General features: G+C 46.5%; 1 protein-coding gene across 3 annotated transcripts in view; it reads right to left on the reverse strand.

Moving 5' to 3' along the window:
• The window catches only part of SLC38A12 (solute carrier family 38 member 12), a 593,784-nt gene that overhangs the window by 472,054 nt on the left and 103,525 nt on the right, over positions 1-18,205 (reverse strand). For all 3 annotated transcript variants that reach the window (XM_085617088.1, XM_085617086.1, XM_085617087.1), the window contains exons 3-4: positions 7,196-7,317; positions 6,306-6,387 (exon numbers count right to left, since the gene is read on the reverse strand). In XM_085617088.1, the coding sequence (XP_085473214.1) occupies positions 6,306-6,387; positions 7,196-7,317 (204 nt within the window). The remainder of the gene's footprint in view (positions 1-6,305; positions 6,388-7,195; positions 7,318-18,205) is intronic.

The following is an 18,205-nucleotide window of genomic DNA, read 5'->3' on the forward strand; positions in this document are numbered from 1 at the left end:
CCACTCTGCCAGATGTTGTGACGCACTTCCCCCCCACTGGAGTGGGCAACGGTCGTAGAGGAAGCCACAGCTCATGACTTTCCTCCTCTTGTGGTAGTGGAGGACTGCTGCTGGTGTCCACCCCTGCCCCTGGTGGATTTTCCGCCTCGAAACTGCGATTTTCCTTGGGTTTTACTCTGAGACCACTGAGAGGTTTGAACCCTCTGTTGAGGCCCCTTGCGTTGGGTGGGTCTAAAACGACGATTGAATTCTTTTTTCTTCTCCAACCCCACAGCTTTGAGGGTGTCCAGTTCAGTTTTCATGCGCCCCATCTCCTCATCCGTGTGAGTGCCGAAGAGGGAGGTGCCAGAGAACAGGAGGTTTAAAATCCGTTGCTGCGCATCCGACTTGAGACCTGTCAGCCGCAACCAGGACGACCTCCTGGCGCATACGCCGTGTGTGTAAGAATGGGCTGAGAGCAGCGCACCATCCGCCGCCGTGCTAATCGACTGATTAGCCACCAGTGACCCTTCAGTGACTATTTCTTCGAAGTCCTTTTGGTCCTCCTTCGGGAGCTTGGACTTGAACCGCTCCATAGAGTCCCAGAGAGCCCTATCCTATCTGCCCAACAGCGCCGCCGCGCTGGAGATCTTGAGGGAAGCCGCTGCGGACGAGCAGGCCCTGCGCCCCCAGGAGTCCTGGGTTCTGCTCTCCTTATCCGGAGGAACGGAAGAGGACGCCGATACCGTCTGACCCTTTCTTGCAGCCGCCACTATTACTGAGTCCGCAGGAGGGTCCATCTTCACAAAGACAGGATCAGAGGTAGCCGGCTTATATTTTTTGAGGATACGAGCCGGAACCGCTTTGACGGTCGCTGGGGTGAGGAAGGTGTCCATGACGGGTTCCATGATCCCTGGGACCAAAAGGTAGCAGTGGACGAGAGGCAGACTTCTGGTGAAGTGTTTCGAAAATCACCGACGTGGTGACTTGGGGGACTGACATCTCAATCCCCAACTTCTGCGCCCCCCTCTGCAGCACCTCCTGGTAGGTGTTGATGTCGTCTATGGGCGAGACCCTGGACACTGGGCTGCCCGATAGCGTGGGTGAATAGTCCCTTATTGAGGACCTGGTGGACGAGGAAGATGACGTTGATGGTGACCTCCGATCCCGGCGACGATCACGAGCCCGTGATCCGGCTGAACGCCGCTCCCGCCTCGGGGAGCGCGATCTGCGCCACCGGCTCTCAGGCGACTTCTCACGTGCTGGTCTGGGAGGACTTGCTCTGTCCACTGCCTCCACCAGCCGTTGCAGCGGAGAGTCATGCACTTGACTGACATATTCCCGCAGTCTCCTTGTAGCCCCTGAGTCCTGCCAATGATGTGCTGGCAGCAGCCATCTGGGAGACAGTCGTACCGCAGAAATGGTCCCTTGAGTCTGAGGGGAAGACCTGCGGAGTTAGCTGGCAGAATCTCGTGGAATTGCCGGTCGTGGAGATGCCCCCGAGCGTGAGGAGGAATGGCGCGAAGCCGACTCCGTCACCAGGACCACCGACCTGTCCGAGGCCTGTCTCGACGTCGAGCGTGGTCTTGATGTCGATCCGTGGCTTCGCCTTCTTTCTCGCCGGGACTCTCCCCTTCGACGTCGAACGACGCCTCGATGTGGACCGGCGGCCATGTTCAGCTGGCGAAGAATGCCGCCTCGACGTCGAACGGCGGTGTGAAGCCGACGACAGAGGCCCTCTCTCCCTCGACGCCGAACGCAGTCTTGACGCCGGCGGAGATGCTGCCACTCTCGGCATCGACGTGGATGGTACCCTCGATGCCGAACGCCGCCTGGATGACGACGGCGGAGGACTCTTGCCTCTCGGCGTCGATCGCTGATGGAGTCGCGACGACGGAGGGGATCGTGCCCTCGACGACGGAGGGGTGACACTCCGACGCCGATCGTCGCCTGGTTGATGACGGCGGAGGGTCCCTGCTCCTCGACGCCGATCGTCGTCGAGATGACGCCGGCGGAGGTTCCCTGCTCCTCGACGCCGATCGCCGTCGGGTTGACGACGGCGGAGGTTCTCTGCTCCTCGACACCGATCGTCGCCTGGTTGACGACGGCGGAGGTTCCCTGCTCCTCGACGCCGATCGTCGCCGGGTTGACGACAGCGGAGGGGTGGTGTCTCTCGACGCCGATCGTCGCCGGGTTGACGACGGCGGAGAGGCTCTGGTTCTTGACGCCGATCGCCGCCGAGTTGACGATGGCGGTCTAGACTTCGACGTCGACGACGTACCTGCTCTCGACGGCGAGCCCGCTGTCGAAGGTCTCTTCTTTGAAACATGACCTACCGGAAGATCTTTCCTCAGCGCCGGTTCCGACGCTGAGGCGGAAGGACGAGAGGACTTGCTTCTAGATGTATCTCTAGGCCTCTTGGAGCCCTTCCTCACCGGAGATCGCCCTCTGGATGGTTGTGCCAGGCCATAAATGCGAATTCGCTCTCTGTCCTTCAAAGTTCTCTTGGACAGGCTCTGGCAGTGAGGGCATGTCTTGGAATCATGATCCTCCGGTAGACACAGGATACAAACCCTATGAGAGTCAGTCCTGGCCTTCTTCTTGCCACAAGCAGGGCAAGGATCGAAAAGAGATGGCATTTTAAGGTAGAAAAAATGCCCAAAACTGTCTAAAAAAGACAGCCTCTTACTTCTTTAGATGTAAAACGTCGAAGTAAGGGAAAAAACAGTTGAAAAACAGACAATATTTTCTGACAAACTCAGAAAAAAGTGGAGCTCTGTTGCCAGGATCCTTCCAGAAGGAGCTGGAAAGAACAACTGCCCTAACTGCCACCCCTGAGGCATGATGGGAAGGTGGGGGTCAGGTGTGCCTTAAAGGCACGGTGTCAGTTTTTTGCTATGCAGCTATTAATTAGCTTTTCAGTCTTTTTAGACTGGGTATTTGCAATGCAGCCTGGGAGCTTCCTATGCTTTCAGTGATTTATAAGAATTTCTGCTGTTTTCTGAGCATTAAAACAGTTTCTAAACAAGTTATAATGTTGTTTCTCGTGTTTATAATGCTATTTTTTTATGTATAGTGGAAATTCCTTACAGCATGTTTCAGCTCTAGGGTTTATTGGCTGCAGTTGCTTGTGTATACATATAGGTATATATGTATGGATATATATATGTAGGGCACATATAATATACTGTTTCCGGGATCCCGCGCATGGGCGGGAATATTCTAATGCTTATGACTTTGATGAGGATTCCCCTGGAAGAGAACAAGGGGCATTGTTGATTGACCATGCTCACAATGTTCAGACTACATCCCAGGAACTTGCAGTGTGTGAACACAGCAGTAGGTTCTCATGTGAAAATGGCAAAAGAGACCACTGCAAAATAAACTTATGTAGTAACGTGCGCAAAGCAGCGGACAGTCTGCAGTGTGCTCATGCTAACTTAGAGAAGACGACAATGTCCCCATGGGCCATGTGACAGGACAAATACAACCAATGCACTGCTGAAAAGCCAGCATTTCGGAACAGCACACAAAAAATTGAATGAAAGTTGTTGGACATACTCCAAGTCCACAAAGCAGATACAGCATGTCTCGAAGAGAGAGTGCATGCGCTGCCTTGGTGAAATTTACAAAGGGGAAATATTTACAGGGTATTTTTGAAGACCCCTTTTGCCGGGTAAATTTATTCCCATTTTGCAATTAATTTTCAAAAAGGTTCTGGTGGAAAAACAATTACAATAATGCATAATTGTTCATTAAAGTTTCTATCACTCCTTGGTGGAGAAGCCCAAACAAAGACCCTGCATAGTGGCCTATAAAATCTACCAATTTAATCAGCTAAATGTGCTTAAAATGCACAATCCGGCACTGTATTTCCTATTAATTTTTAGGAGGGGAGCCCACACACACACTGTTAAGTGGTATTTAAATCCCATCAGGTTCTGGTCATTGGTTTTGTTATTATGAACTGCTCCATATTTCCCCACAATGCTCAAGATGCACATTTTGTCATTACATTTCCCAAACATCTTTCGAAAAGAATCCACGGACGCAATAAGGAGTGCCTATTTGAATAAAGTTACTAGCCAAATGTTAATATTTTAGCGCTAAATCTTTTATATAGTTCTTTTTGCACTCGGTAAACAAGAGAGAGAAAAGAGAGAGAGAGAGAGGGGAGGGGTGGTGTGGTGTGGGGGTGGTGTGGTGTGTGTGTGTGTTACAGCGAGAAAGAAATGAATCTCTGTTTAGTGATTCCCATATCAGTAGAGCAGTAGTGATTTGATACAATAGTTTACATACATCAAGTTTTATGTATGCTTCTATACCAATAACACATCTGCAGAGAGCATGCTGTGGCTGATCCTGGAGAACTTGAGAAGCCTTCTCTGTTAACTGAGTGAAATATTATTCACAACAGGAACTCTGGTAGGGCACCCCAGCCCCAATAACACTTACCTCCCAGTTGGATCAAATCTTTTCCCATGCAATGATTCACTGCAACAGTTTACCACTATACACTGAATTACTCTCTAAAAGAATGGAGAATAGCTACAGTAGAAAGTGAGTCCAGTTAAATGCCTATCATACAGAGTAGAATCGATGTATGCTGCAAGCATGCTACAGTTTCCTCTTTTATATTAGCATCTAGCTGAAACAAATAACTAAATGTACATTTTGACATTGATTGAAATGTATGCCTTGGCCTCTCTTTTTTATACTGCATTCCTTTCAATTGAATTTAATGTTCTATTCATTTTTTCCAATTAAAAAAAGAGAGAAACATAAGGTCTAATGATCAAGACCCACTAGCTCTTATGTTCCCCACATTGCTAAATTTGATATTCAGGGAGAGAAGCACATCTTATCATGAGATAACTCATCTATAAAATAAAATTTCTCAATGCAAAAGACATATTCATGGGCTTCTTTGCTTATGTTCCCCATCACATTTTTAGATTTGAATGGTCTACTTACTCAGTGACATGGAAGATAGCTTATCCTACTGCCATTACGTAAGTGAGTAAGGTGAATGTACAGCCACCTATTCTGATGAACACCTTTCGGTGCTCTACAGTGATTACATTGTTCCCAAGGCCAATACCTGAATTAAACCAAACGTCACCTCAGATTTCCTTGTGAACCTGCACACCAAACGTTTTCCCTGCCATCCCAATCCTTCTTTGGATGAGGCAATAACTTTGAGTCTAGTTAGAATCTTTTTGATTGATCAACAGAATTTAACTACCCATGAAGAGCAGGAAAAGTGGCTTCCAAGAACCTGCTCATCATTTGGCTTTTCAATGGTATTTTGGAATGCTATTCTCCTTATGGTAATTTTTGCCTTCTGTTTTCCAAGGCATGCGAGATCACACAATGTGATCATCAGAAAAATCAGTGTTATCTCAAAGCCTGGTTCTTCTGGATTTTATATGACGAGTATCCACCTGAGAAAATGCTGAACACTATTCCCAAACTGGACATTAGTTCAAGTACCAGTCTAGTCCTTCCCACTGTATGGAAGGAATCACCCTAAGATTGGTGGAGTGGTTGCATGACTTGGAGTTCAATAACCTCTACAGTGCTTTATTTTTTATTTACATTGTTTTTCACTACCTTGAACTACTTTTCTGTGCTTCCAGTATTAACATGGCCCTATAATTTTATATTACTGTCTTTTATGGCCTCCCTGATCTCATCACGAGGTCTATGCCTTTTTAGGAATAATGTATTACCTTCAATAGGGTACATTGTAATAGCTACTTGCAGCTCTGTCATCATATTTGTAATATCTAGGTATAGTACAGGCATACTAACTGAAAGGAATGCTGATCCTCATTCTTCCCAGGATCCCACTTTATTATTAATTAAATACAAATAGGACTCAGCATTGCAGGCTTATGACACAGGCTATCATCTGTTATAGGCGAGAAAGGGTCAGAAAAATACATGGCAACAATCTAATATATGGATGCCACTTCTTGTTTAAAGATATTTGAAGTTCTGGTGCTTAAATAAGCTTACATCTCTGTACTTAACTGATTGAACAGCCGTAGTGGTGCCCAAAATGTAAAAAAATGAAAGAAACACAGATCCCGATTTAGATATTAGCGGACGGGTTACTCCCTAACAACTGACGGATATCCCGTTCACCAAAATATAAATTCTATAGGATATAATGGGATTTATATTTCGGATATCCGTCACTTGAGGCGGAGTAACCCATCCGCATATATGTAAATCAAGCCCATAATCTTTCTTCTTAGCTGAAAGCCGCAATATACCAGACACTTTTAATACAGGAGTATCATAATAAACTGATTCCTTACCAATTCCTTTTCTCGTCTTTTCCAGCGCAGCTGGGCATTGGCGGCCGCCATGGCCTCTGTCACAAATGTCGTGGTCATGTAACTACATAGAGAGAGAGGAAAGGACAGGGTACGGATGGCAAATGGAAACATGGGACTGGTGACAAAAAGAGGCACAGACTGCTTGAAAGGACGGAGCAAGCATAAAGGCGGCAGTTGTGCAGAAAGCAGCCATGGTCTGCACTATAGTGCAAATTAAGGCATACATAGATGAATCCTGCTGCTGACAGAAGCTGGAACATGAAGAATGAAACATCATCATCTAGATATTTTGCAGGCCTCGCACAGCCATGTGTCAGACTTCAGGGCAAGAATATTCTTAAAAAGAAGCTGCAGTTTTATATGACAGGCAGCAAAGAGAAAACATATTCATGAACAAAAGAATAATTGGAGTGAAAAAGAAATAATGAAAGAGCGAACGGCAAAAAAGGAAAGGTGAGGATTACGGCAGGCAGTAAGATCTGCCAGAGGGCAATGGTAAGACAAAACTGTACAAAGCAACAAAAGAGGAAATCTGGAAGAACAATGCTAGATGGAATGATGGATGAAGTAAAATAAAAAAAAGTAAACAGGAGAGCTCAAAAGAAATAAGTTGATAAGGGAAAGACAGAGAAGCAGAGAAGCGGGTAAATAGAGAAGGATGGAAACAAAGGAGCGACAAGGGCTGGGGCTACAGAAGGGAAGGAAACATAAGGAAAAGCAAAGCTGGGATTGCAGCAAAGAAATAGGAAAAGTGCCAGTGATTAGAGAGCAAAAACAAAATCACTAAGACAAGCTGGGAATGAAGGCAGAGAAGAGCAGGGATGGAGGAAGAGAAGGGAGTGCAGGACGTCACTAGCTAACGTGGTTACCTCATGAATCCCAGAAGCATGATGAGAATGAGGCTCACGAGCCACCCAGCCATGGCGAAGGCTTTTGGCATTGTAAGAGCTCCAGTCCCCACAATCAGGTTGAACATGTACACAAGGCCAACCTAAAGAAAAAAAGAGCAATCAGACTATAAAAATTAAAAAGCAACTGGAAGGAAAAAGCAAGTAACGGAATAGAACAAGTTGATCCCCTCCAGAAACACGTCACGTACTCTATTTCGAATGAACGCCTACAAACACTGAACAAGGCCTTGTGCTTTGTAGAAATCCTAACAATGGTCCGAGTAACTGCTGGGCATCAAAACAAATCGATATAGTAGCAATTTCCTGTCTGTCAGGTTTTCTTCAACGAGCCCTACCAAATTTGCAAGTCTAGTGGGAAAGAAAGTAGCCAGTGAATAGTATTGCACCTCATAATTAAAAATATCCAAGCAAACTGTCATTTAGTGCTGCAGCTTGGAGAGAGAGATATTTTGGGAATGTTTTCATACATGGACATACTCCTCGCATGGGCTCAAAAAGGGGACTTTAATGTAAGCAATGCACTCACCGTTGCCTATTATGTCCCTGAAGATCAAGCAACTCTAGAGTCTGAAGACTTGGCGTCTCCACTCAGTAAATCCTTTTAGCTCTTCTGATATGCTTTGTGCATTCTTTGCAGGGGATGTATTGTCTGGATTACCTTGTGCAGCAGCCCGATACATAAACATAGCCACTGCATCTGAATTCTCCAAGTATTCCCAAAGATGCATCAGACACCCAATCGGAGGCAAACGTCCTTCTTTAGTCTCCAATTTCTGCCACTTAAAGGCTAGATCAAGTTTTGTGGAACCTCAGCCCAGCCTTTTAAATATCTTAACAAGAAGGACAACTTGAATTACAATGCTGATAATGTATTGATGTGGCACTGTTGACTCGAAACAAATAATTAAAATGCATGAACAGATTTTTTGTTCTTTCAAAAATTATTATAGAACAATACTGAACGGCTTTTGACAAATCCGTCGTTAACATCGTGATTGATCTTAAAGCTAGTTTTTGTATTTCCCCAGTTAGTGACACTTCCATCACTTGGGTTTAAGAAGAATTAGATTTGGAAAATATTTCAAATGACATCATTCGCAGTGTCGAATAAGGTTCTGTGTTTGCCCCAATTATTGTTTATGTAATTGGTCTTGATGCAGAGGCTCATTTCTGCAAGGCATAGCTGGGTGAATGTGAAGGGATGCATTTTATTAATGGATCCGCTGCAATTATGTTTTTTCTTTGGTAACGCCAAGGTGTATTGCGGTCAGGCCTAGAAAACCAGTAATGCTGCATTTTTTTCCCTCTCTCTTTTTTATTTTTTTTAAAGGAAATAATGGGATTTTCTGCTCATAACACCTTAACGTACATTCGAAAAATCTTTGAAAATCCATTAACAAAACACACTTAAAGTGCGGTTATGGTTACGAATTGAAAGCTAACCCCCTCCTACCCCCTTTGAAAAATTACAGTTCTGGTTAGACAAATACAACTCATACTCTGGCCTCAAAAACTATAAGTCACCCTCCAAAAGCTCTTCTCATGACCTTACACATGATCCAACAGACACAACTGAAATTGAAATCGACATCATCACTGGCACCATTGCACATCACTTTAGCAGTGGTATTATCGGTGATGGCCTTGGTGGATATAGTAACATTTCTTTGTTTGGAGAAGTACTGTGTTTTTTTTTTATGAAGTTAGGTTATACATTTCTTTTTTTTTTTTTTTTTTTTTTTTTAAATCAGTAGAACTACTGTGAGGTCATAACATAAGCAGTGGATTTTTGCTGCTGTACTACTACATACATCTGCCATAAAAGCAACCCTTGCTGCGCATGGCCTTGATCTGTCCACAGTATGAGCTCTGGCTGTTCCCTGCTCTCCGTAGGAGGCCAACCCCTACTGTTGACTTCCCTCTGCCATATGCAACGTGGGGTGGGCGCCAAAAGGACCCGGTCTACGGAAAGAGTTTACGCTCAACCTTCCACAGGCAAACACCCCCATTGAGCAGCTCGTTGATTGAAAGATTTCGTGCAGATTCATTAAAGGACGGCAAAGATCAGAGTTTCCCTTCCAAAGCCTTTCTTTATTCTGCTAACAACTTTAGCACCCTTCAACACATTAGGATAAAGCTTTCGCCCCTCAAAAAAGAAAACAAAACCAAGGTTCATCAGACTCGCATCTCTCCGGTTCGGACAAAAAGGGAGGTAAAAAAAGGAGGGCTTTGTATTTTTTATTATTTTTATGTAACTTTAGTGCGATTTGACAAACTTGCAGGTACTTTGGCAGACAGTTAACATTTGTTGCTTTTTCGTGGCATTTGAAAAATTTGTACAGCTTAATGTTGGGGGGGGGGGCATCAATAAAAATTACGGGGACGGGGTCATAAAAGTGTTTCTATGCTAAGAACTGTCGCATCCTGCAACTAATTTACATAAAATTTAGTTTGGTGTATTAAAGTCAAAGTACCTGATAAAAAGGAAAAATGGGGATCTATCTGAACAGCACCAAGAGGGCCCCGTAAAGATGTAACGATGGAATCATCATTGCTAATAACTTTGAAAATTAAACTGTTTTTTTGAGTAGAGAACAAAAGAACCTAGTTCAGATGAATATGCAGGATGGTGAATTTATCACAGAGTAAAAATCTTCCATGTTAAGATATTTTCTAAGGCGATCACTCTGCATGGTAAACAAAATAAACTTGCAAGGTGGTGCATTTTAGCATGCTTTGTTCCCTGCTTGCACAAGTTTTCCTTATCGCATCTTCGGTTCATACCAGGAAAAATATAAGCATTGGCAAAGCCACATGGTTTGGCAAAGGATGGTAGCCTTTTTGATTGGTTAGTGCTTGTTTTATTTTTTATTGTTTTTGTCATGGTTTTGTCAAAAAATTATTGTGGAAGCTGTTGGGCACTCCTCAACAGTAGCTAAAAAGCAAAACAACTAACTTTTTCATCTTAAAAAAAAAAAAAGTTGCCACAGTAATTACTGATACTGAAGGAAACTACTTTGTGTGTGGATGTCCTCCCTGTAAAAGTCCAGAATGCCTTCACTCACTCTAAGTTGGCTGAAGTAGTGTGACCCACTGCCCAATGCTATATGCCTTAGTTGGTGGAACAAAAATGTGATGACAATTACAGACCAGTGTATAAAGAGGGGTGACTGAAAGTCTCAATCACGTATATTAAGCATATTATTTTAGTAAAATTCAAAGATTTTGGCTAATACCAGACCTAACAACGGAGTAAAGCGGACTTGTATTTTCTATATTAACAGTTTATTAAGCTTTAGATCAACATGCACACAGAAAAAAAGACTGTAAAAATCAGGCCCACAGTCACAATACCACATCTCTCCGTCCCCATATTAGCACAGTACAGAACTAAAATTAGGCCCATCTGGTTTTCCTGTACAGGTGCAAGCATCTGGCTGGCTGCTTGGCCCCACTGATTACGTCACTGCTGGTATTGCCATTATCCTGCAACGACCGCCAATCCTGCATCACTCCAAATCCCCTTGCTCATTTCTTCAAGGGCCCCACACTTTCTCTAATTTGAGTGGGCAACCTTGGGCTCAGTACACCAGCTCCTCTGCTCTCATACACCAGTTTAAGTTTGACTCCCATTCAGCCACTATGGAGACCGCAGCCGCTCCCCAGTTTCTAATTATGACTTGCCTTGCCACCATCAATGCCACATTACAAAAGAGCAGAGAATATCTGTCCAGGGTTTGCTCCTCCAGATTCCCAGCAGTACCAACTGAGGGGTTAGGTCCACTAAGCAGTCTTGGACCAGGAATATCTTCCAGCTGATCTCGTCTAAGTATTCCCAGAGGGCAACTCCATAGTGTGTCTAAAAGTACCCCTTTGTTGGCACCCCCTGTGGCACTGGTCAGTGTTGGTTCTGCCCATACCGAACAGCCAGGGGGCTGGTGAAGTAGGCCATGTAAAGTATTTTTAGCTGAACCAACTGAAACCCTGCACGTTTGCCCCCCTCTCTGGGGTACTGGCAAGCCTCCCTTCATGCGTCCTCTTCCAGGCGCCCCCAAGTTCTGCTCCTACTTGCTCCTTAGTGTATTGAGCAGTGCGGTGTAGGTCTGTTTGAATTGTGGGACTCCCAGAATACTGAGTTCCATCTATGTCTCTTCTGCGAGATCACTTGCAGATAGCAGACAAATTGAATCCCTGTCATATCAAACTGTTCCCGTAGCTCGGGTAAAGGTATCATCTCATCGCCTTGCCAAATATTCCCTCAATTTTAGGTGCCTATTAGCTCCCATTTCCTATGCCCTTCTACTGCTTGGAGTACCTTCAATATCTCAGGCTCCCAGAGCGGAGTCTGTAGTGTCATTTTCCCCTTCAATCATAACACGCTTGTTGTCCTCTGCCAAATATTCACCATTGTGGCCATCAGGGTCAGCAATTTAACATTCCTACTCATCCAGTAGAGTTGGCTCAGTAACCCTTTGGGTCCATGGTAATTAGTCCGCTAGTAGGGAGGGTTCCTGATGAGTTGCGAAGGCCCAGTCATGGACTATCAGCAACTGTGCTACCCAGTAGTACAGTCGCATGTTTGAATTGGCTATCACCCACACACCTCAAAGGGCTTCCATGTCAGGACAGAGAGGACTATTCTTTGTACACCGCTGTCTCACAGCAGTAGTCTTGTTACTGCTTCCACTTCTCGAAAGAGCCAGTCTGGGAACTCAAGAGGGGTGTCCTGCAAGATGTGAAGAAACTTGGGTAGATAGATCATTTTATATAATGCAACTTTGTCCAAGATGAATTGGGGAGTTTCCGCCTGGGCCCCATATCTCTCCTATACTTATCTAGTTTCTCCTCTAGAGTTTCCCTGAGGAATAGATCTTAATTTGTGGTTATATAGATATCCAAATATGTAAACCCTCTTTTCTCCTATTTCAGGGTGCAACTCCAGTCTCTCTGTGGTGCCCAGTCAGTCAGAGGGAAATCAAGGGATTTCTCCAGTTGATACGGATCCTGGCACAAGCAACAAACACCTCAAGAACTCACAGGATTCTCAGGACCGATCTCTATTGGTCTGCCAGGTATAGAAGGATGTTGTCCGCATAAAGCAAAAATCACATCCTCCTAATCTGGGTTCTATTTCAGGCCACGTATCAGCACATACCTTGTATACGCATCACAAAGGAGGACAATGGGCACCACTGTCATGTGCCCCTTCCCAATCCAAATTCCCTCCATATCGTGCCATTGACCCCGACGTGGGCCAAGGGGGTCCTATGCAGTAGTTCAAGCCAGGCCAGAAAGGATGGGCCGAATCCCATCTTCCGCAGAACTTTCAACAGATATGGTACTCTACCGAGTCGAATGCTTTTTCACCATCCAAGGTCAGCAGTATTGCAGGCTCCCTTAGCTGGTCTCCGGGCCAGGCACCCAAACAGGCACCTCAGATTATGACTCATCACTCTGTATGGCATAAAACCCAACTGGTCTGGGTGACAATAGGGACCACCACCCAGATCAGTTGGTTCGCCAATACCTTAGCTATAACTTTGGTCACCATGCTTACAAGAGAGATCAGGTTATATAGGGCACACTCCCTGGGCGGTTTCCCTTCTTTATGGATAAAGACGATATTTGATTGTCGCAGGTCACTGGACAGTTTACCCCGCTCCTTGGTCTTGCTGTACATGGCCCTGATGGGGCCTGCAATGCAGGACTTTACACTTTAAAAGAATTTGTGTGTTGGGGGGGGTGGGGGGGGGGGGGTACCCTTCGGTCCTGGGGATTTCCTACTTTTTAGCTGGGTCAGAGCCTCGATAGCTCCACCTCCAGTGACTGTCTGGCCTCTCCACAAGTCTTGGGACTAGGATGTCTCCGATTACATTTGCCCAGTTCCTCCTCTATCCTTGATTGGTATAACATGCTTAGGCAGTCTGCAAATGCCTGTGGGATATCGCTTAGTGTGTCTGCCGGGGTCCCTCCCTCGTTGGACACCCTGTGGATCCACCTTTTTCCTTTCTTCCTCTGGGCTAGCCAGGCCTGCGTCTTCCCAGCCTTGTTAATGGTATCATAGAGCCTACTTTGTGAGTTTCTGTAGTGCTTTCTCGCCTCTTGTAGGGCAAGGGATCCATACTCTTCCCATATAGTTTCTATTAGTTGTGAGAGTTCCACTGTGGCAGTCACCACAATTGTCCTCCAGGTCCCTGCATTCTTTCTCTCTCTTCCTGTTTTTCTGCACCACGTGGGTAATCAGGTGCTCCCTTAGTACTGTTTTATAGGCTTACCACATGTCGGTGTGCGAGTCCACTGTCCCAGTATTTTCCTGGGAGTATAGATCTGATGCCTGCCCCACCAAGTGGCACGTATTCCACTTCATCAGTTCCCAGGGGTCTAATCTCCATCTCACCCTGGGCCTGTTTGTGAGATCATAACTAAGGGGTGGGAATGGTCGGAAAGGCCATTAGGTAGGAACTCCGTATTTTTAAAGTCACCAACTCTGTGTCGTGGCACTGAGAAAATAATTCCGTCAGGATAGCGAACGCATTTGGTTGGAGGCATAATACTGAAGTCTTCAGGGGTGTTCCTCCCTCCAAAGATCGGCCATTCCCACTGCATCCAAAAATGTCCTCCAATACATTTTAATCACCCTGTTGAGATCCCACTGAAGCATTAAGTTCAGGTCCCCACCCACTGTCAATAGAGCTTCGGGAATCCCCGCTATCCAGTCTCCCAGTTTGACCAGTTCTTTCGCCTGCAATACTAGGGGAAAGTACCAGGATGGCACTGCCAGGCTCACGCCATTCCAATTTGTGCTAACCGCTGCATTGCCGCCCAGTGTGGCCACCCAACGTGCAGTGGGAGGGATTTGCATGCTAGTATTGCCACCCCCAGGACCTGGTGGAAAACCGGTCATGCTTCAACAGCCGGTAGCAGCCTCGGTTGAGCAATCCACATTTATTGCCTATCAAATGCGTGTCTTGCAACAGTAACAAATCCAGGTCATGTCTATTTAAGTACTTGACTATGATGCCCGGCTTCAGCCTGTTCCGCTGACGTTCCAGGAGAATATCCTATGTGCCAGTCCACCTGTATGTAAAGGTACCGGTCAAGTGGATCCTGGTAGTGCTTGCCAGAGTGGATTTCGCTGTGGCAATGATAGTGACCATGTATGTCTGCAGACCTCCCTCAACACCCCCCACAGCCTTGTGCTGCAGGCCTAGAACTGGCCATCTCCACAGTAATTTAAGGTGTCTGTCACCCCATCATATCTAACATTTGATTTGTGAACAACCTACCAAAAGACTGCTCAGTTTGTACCACTGACGGGGCGGGACTCGTGGAGAAATATCCAGCCCTCTGTACATCTGTGTTCCTCACTGAGATTCGAGCATGCAGAGGACGAGTGGCATGCGTCTCTTATCCTTTTAAAATGATATTGTCTGATGTAATTGGTGTGACCAACGGCAGCGGCAGTTCTTTGTCATTCTCCCCTTATCTGCAATTCCCCTTTCAGACTCATCAGTTGCTCCTTTCAGAGCTTCCCACCTGTTCTTTTCAGCTAGGGTCATTCTTTGCTGCATGGCAGCCAGCAACTCACCCTTTCTGACTCGGTTTGGTTTTTCATGGGAGGTTGCCTTTGGGCGCAGTCGTGTCCTACGGTGCGGCTTGCCCTCTTGCCATCCCAGGGATCTCGCTGCTCTCGCACCTCAGGCAGAGGATGGCCCCGTGCCTTTAGGCAATCCCACACCCTGGCTTTCGACATTTAGAAATGCAACCCCATTGTTATCTATTATACAGAGCTTCTTCTGCAAGAACAGAGCATATTTGAGGTTTACTTGGTTTTACCACTCAAAACATTTATCTTGGTCTATGAACTTAGGTGGTGTAGTTTGGCTAAATGTTCACCCCCCCCCCAATCTATTGTCAAAGTACCTGTGCCGCCTCTAGGATACATTCTCTGTCGCTAAAACAGAGTAATCAAGCAACTACTGCCAGTGGTAGGGCCCAGGTGCTGGTGGTCTTCTAGGGACTCTTTGGACCACTTATAGGATTCACCCCTTCAGGACTTCTGTTGATAACCATTCCTCGAGAAATGGTTCAATGAGCGGGCCTTCAGCTCTCTCTGGGACTCCAACCAGTCAGATGTTATTGTAACGGGAGCAGCCTTTGACAACACCTAGTGTTCCATCTAGGGTGGTCACCTCTAGCTCCAGTGCCTTCAGGCGGGGGATGCCTTCAATCACCGTGGGTCTGATCTGTGTGACGGTGGGCTCCATCTCAGCCACCCTTTCAGCCAATTTCCTATGGACGGCCCATAAGAGGCCCACATCTTGGGTCCAGAGTCTATCTTGTGTTCTAGGGTCATCTTGGTGTCTTTTATGGCCGCCATTATAGCAGTTGTATGGGCCTCCAGGCCACGATCACTGGATTTCTGCATTGGGCCATCTTGGTCTCCCTTTCTTTGGGTGGCATCCTTGGAAAGTGGCTGTGTGGGGGCTTTAGATTGCTGGGACTCACTTACTCTGTGCGCGGTTTCAGCCTTGCCTCTTCTTTGGTCACGATGGAAGTACCCGCATCTTATAGAAGCCTCCTCCCTCTGGTCTGTTGGTGCATTCTGGAGTGGGTACGGACTGCCATCTTGACCACAGTCGCCACTTCCAATACAGGGCCAAGCACCCCTGTTCCCTCCAGACCTCGGTGCCCCAAGGCGACAGCTACCTAGTTCTCTGGTGAGTGCGGTCTAGACCATGATGCACACCTGTCCCAGGCGAGTCCAGCAGCTACACTTCAGTCACCCCCACCCACATACTTGCTCTCCCTACTGTCCGCTCTTCTTTTCTCCATTTCAGCCAGTTGTTGTGTCTCTAGGCTTCCTGTGCCCAGTACAGCCACAGCCAGCAGACTCCATATTGTGCACTCTAAGCTCTCCTGCTGCCCCTCCTAGGCTGGGGGAGGGGGGGGGGGGGAGGGAGATGGCCTGTCACAGTAAAAGCTTCCCACCACCTCCTTGTTGCTGGCTCTGTGCCGTCTGGTCATTCACCCTATTGGACAGGATGCGGCCAAGCTATCGCAGCTGCTTCTCGTTTCACTGAGGGTTGGGCAGGAGGGGAGGGCAAGGAAGAACTCAGTTAAGGCCCCTGGGCCTCAGGTGTGAACTGCCTCTGTGCTCCTCGTTTTCCTGTCCCCCACGCAGGGATTAGGCTCTCTGGGTCGTCCCTGCCACCGTATTGCCACACCTTTCGATGGGCCAATGCAGGACCGGAGCAGTCACCGTTCCAGTATTTTCTCTCATACCAAGGTGCTGCAGCTACAGTTTTTAGCCCAGTATGGGCCAGGGGAACCAGGATAACTGTCTCTGATGGCCGTGGGCACCAGAGCTTGGGTCCGATGCATCCGACTCCATGCATCTCAGGCCCCACCCCTCAAGCGAACTTGAATTCATGCTGCTCAGTGCAAGCAAACTGGTCACACTGTACCCTACAAATGTCACTTTCAGTTACAGTATGGCTGTAATTTGCATGCAGCTTTACCAAGGTCACGGTCTGGAATATCAACTCTCAATGGACCTTCACTTCCGAATCATGGTCTGCCAATACGGGCTGCGGCTTTAGGATGTGGGGCTTTGCTGGTTTGTCTCTTCCCATGAAGCTCCTACGGTGCTATGATCTAGCCAGGATGGACGATTCGGGGAGAGATGCAAGTTCCACTACAGGGGTTTCACTGGCAGTGTCTAGCATCTTTTCTGGGACTCACTCAAAGGACTCGGAGTCAAGCATCTAGTAAGCACCATAGGTTGCCATGCTACTACTGAGTCACTTTGTCAGGATAAGCAACTGGAGGCGATATACGGCTAAATTATCACCTTAACAGATAAATCACTTCGGTGTAAGATGTGGCCTTTAACTTCTTCCACACTAGCTTTAGGAAAAGTAGACACACATATTATATCACATTTTGCAAAACACTGGTACCTTTAGAAATGCAACAAACTGATTAACCTAGAATGAAAAACTTTTGAATGGACTGATGGACAGAGGCTGACAGAGTTAGGACAGGCACCAGGTCAAACCAAAAACACCGAATCAGACATTGGGTAACATGTGCTTCCATGTAGAAACTCCCTGACCTTAACAAAAAATTACGTTTTGAAGGATGCCAATTAGCTCCGAAAGATCGGTGAGGCGGGGACAGAGCCACTCATTACGAATCATAATTCGCTTTCGTAGGACATTGAATATGTCACTCGCCCTAGAACTCTTTCCATGCTGCCCAGTCAGCATCTGCCGAAAACAGTTAACACCAGAAGAACATTTCTGAGCACATAAGCTACTTGGGTTTTACAAAACTTATTTCAATATATGGTTATGCAATCCTAACACTGACTGCAAAACCGCTTTATTCTTTGACTGAAGGAGTTTGTGCACCAGTATCCAATGGTTATATTCAACATTTGTGGGTGGATTGAGTTTTGCTCATGTTGATGTCAGTTTGTGTGCCGTAGATAAAGAAAAACTGTGAAGTACACTTCTCACAGAGCCAAACATAGATTGCAATATGCATTATGCTAAACCAAAGTAATATTGTCCCGAATGTCCTGTTTGTAGTAATGCATATAGAAGCAGCCTTTCATAGCAACAATGGTCTACAGCACCACTTATGTGAATTTATGCATAAGACTAAATTAGAACATAATCACAAGTTGTTGTCTCCTGCCCCATTCTCCTTTTTAGGTCTCGCCTTGCGACGCAGCGCATGCGCTGCTTGCTTGGCGAGATCTATGGTCGTCGATCTTTCTTCCGAAGGGGGACAGGAGATCTGCACGCGGACAGGAGATGTGCACGCGTACGCTCGCTTGGCAAGAGTCGATTTTACTTCCGAAGGGGGACAGGAGATGTGCACGCGTACGTACACGCGTAAGGCTGGCGGCGTTTCAGCAGTAACACACGCATGGCACGCTTTCACTTTCCCTCCCTCCCC

The sequence above is a fragment of the Triturus cristatus genome, chromosome 7, assembly GCF_964204655.1.
Source record: "Triturus cristatus chromosome 7, aTriCri1.1, whole genome shotgun sequence".
Classification (NCBI taxonomy): Eukaryota; Metazoa; Chordata; class Amphibia; order Caudata; family Salamandridae; genus Triturus; species Triturus cristatus.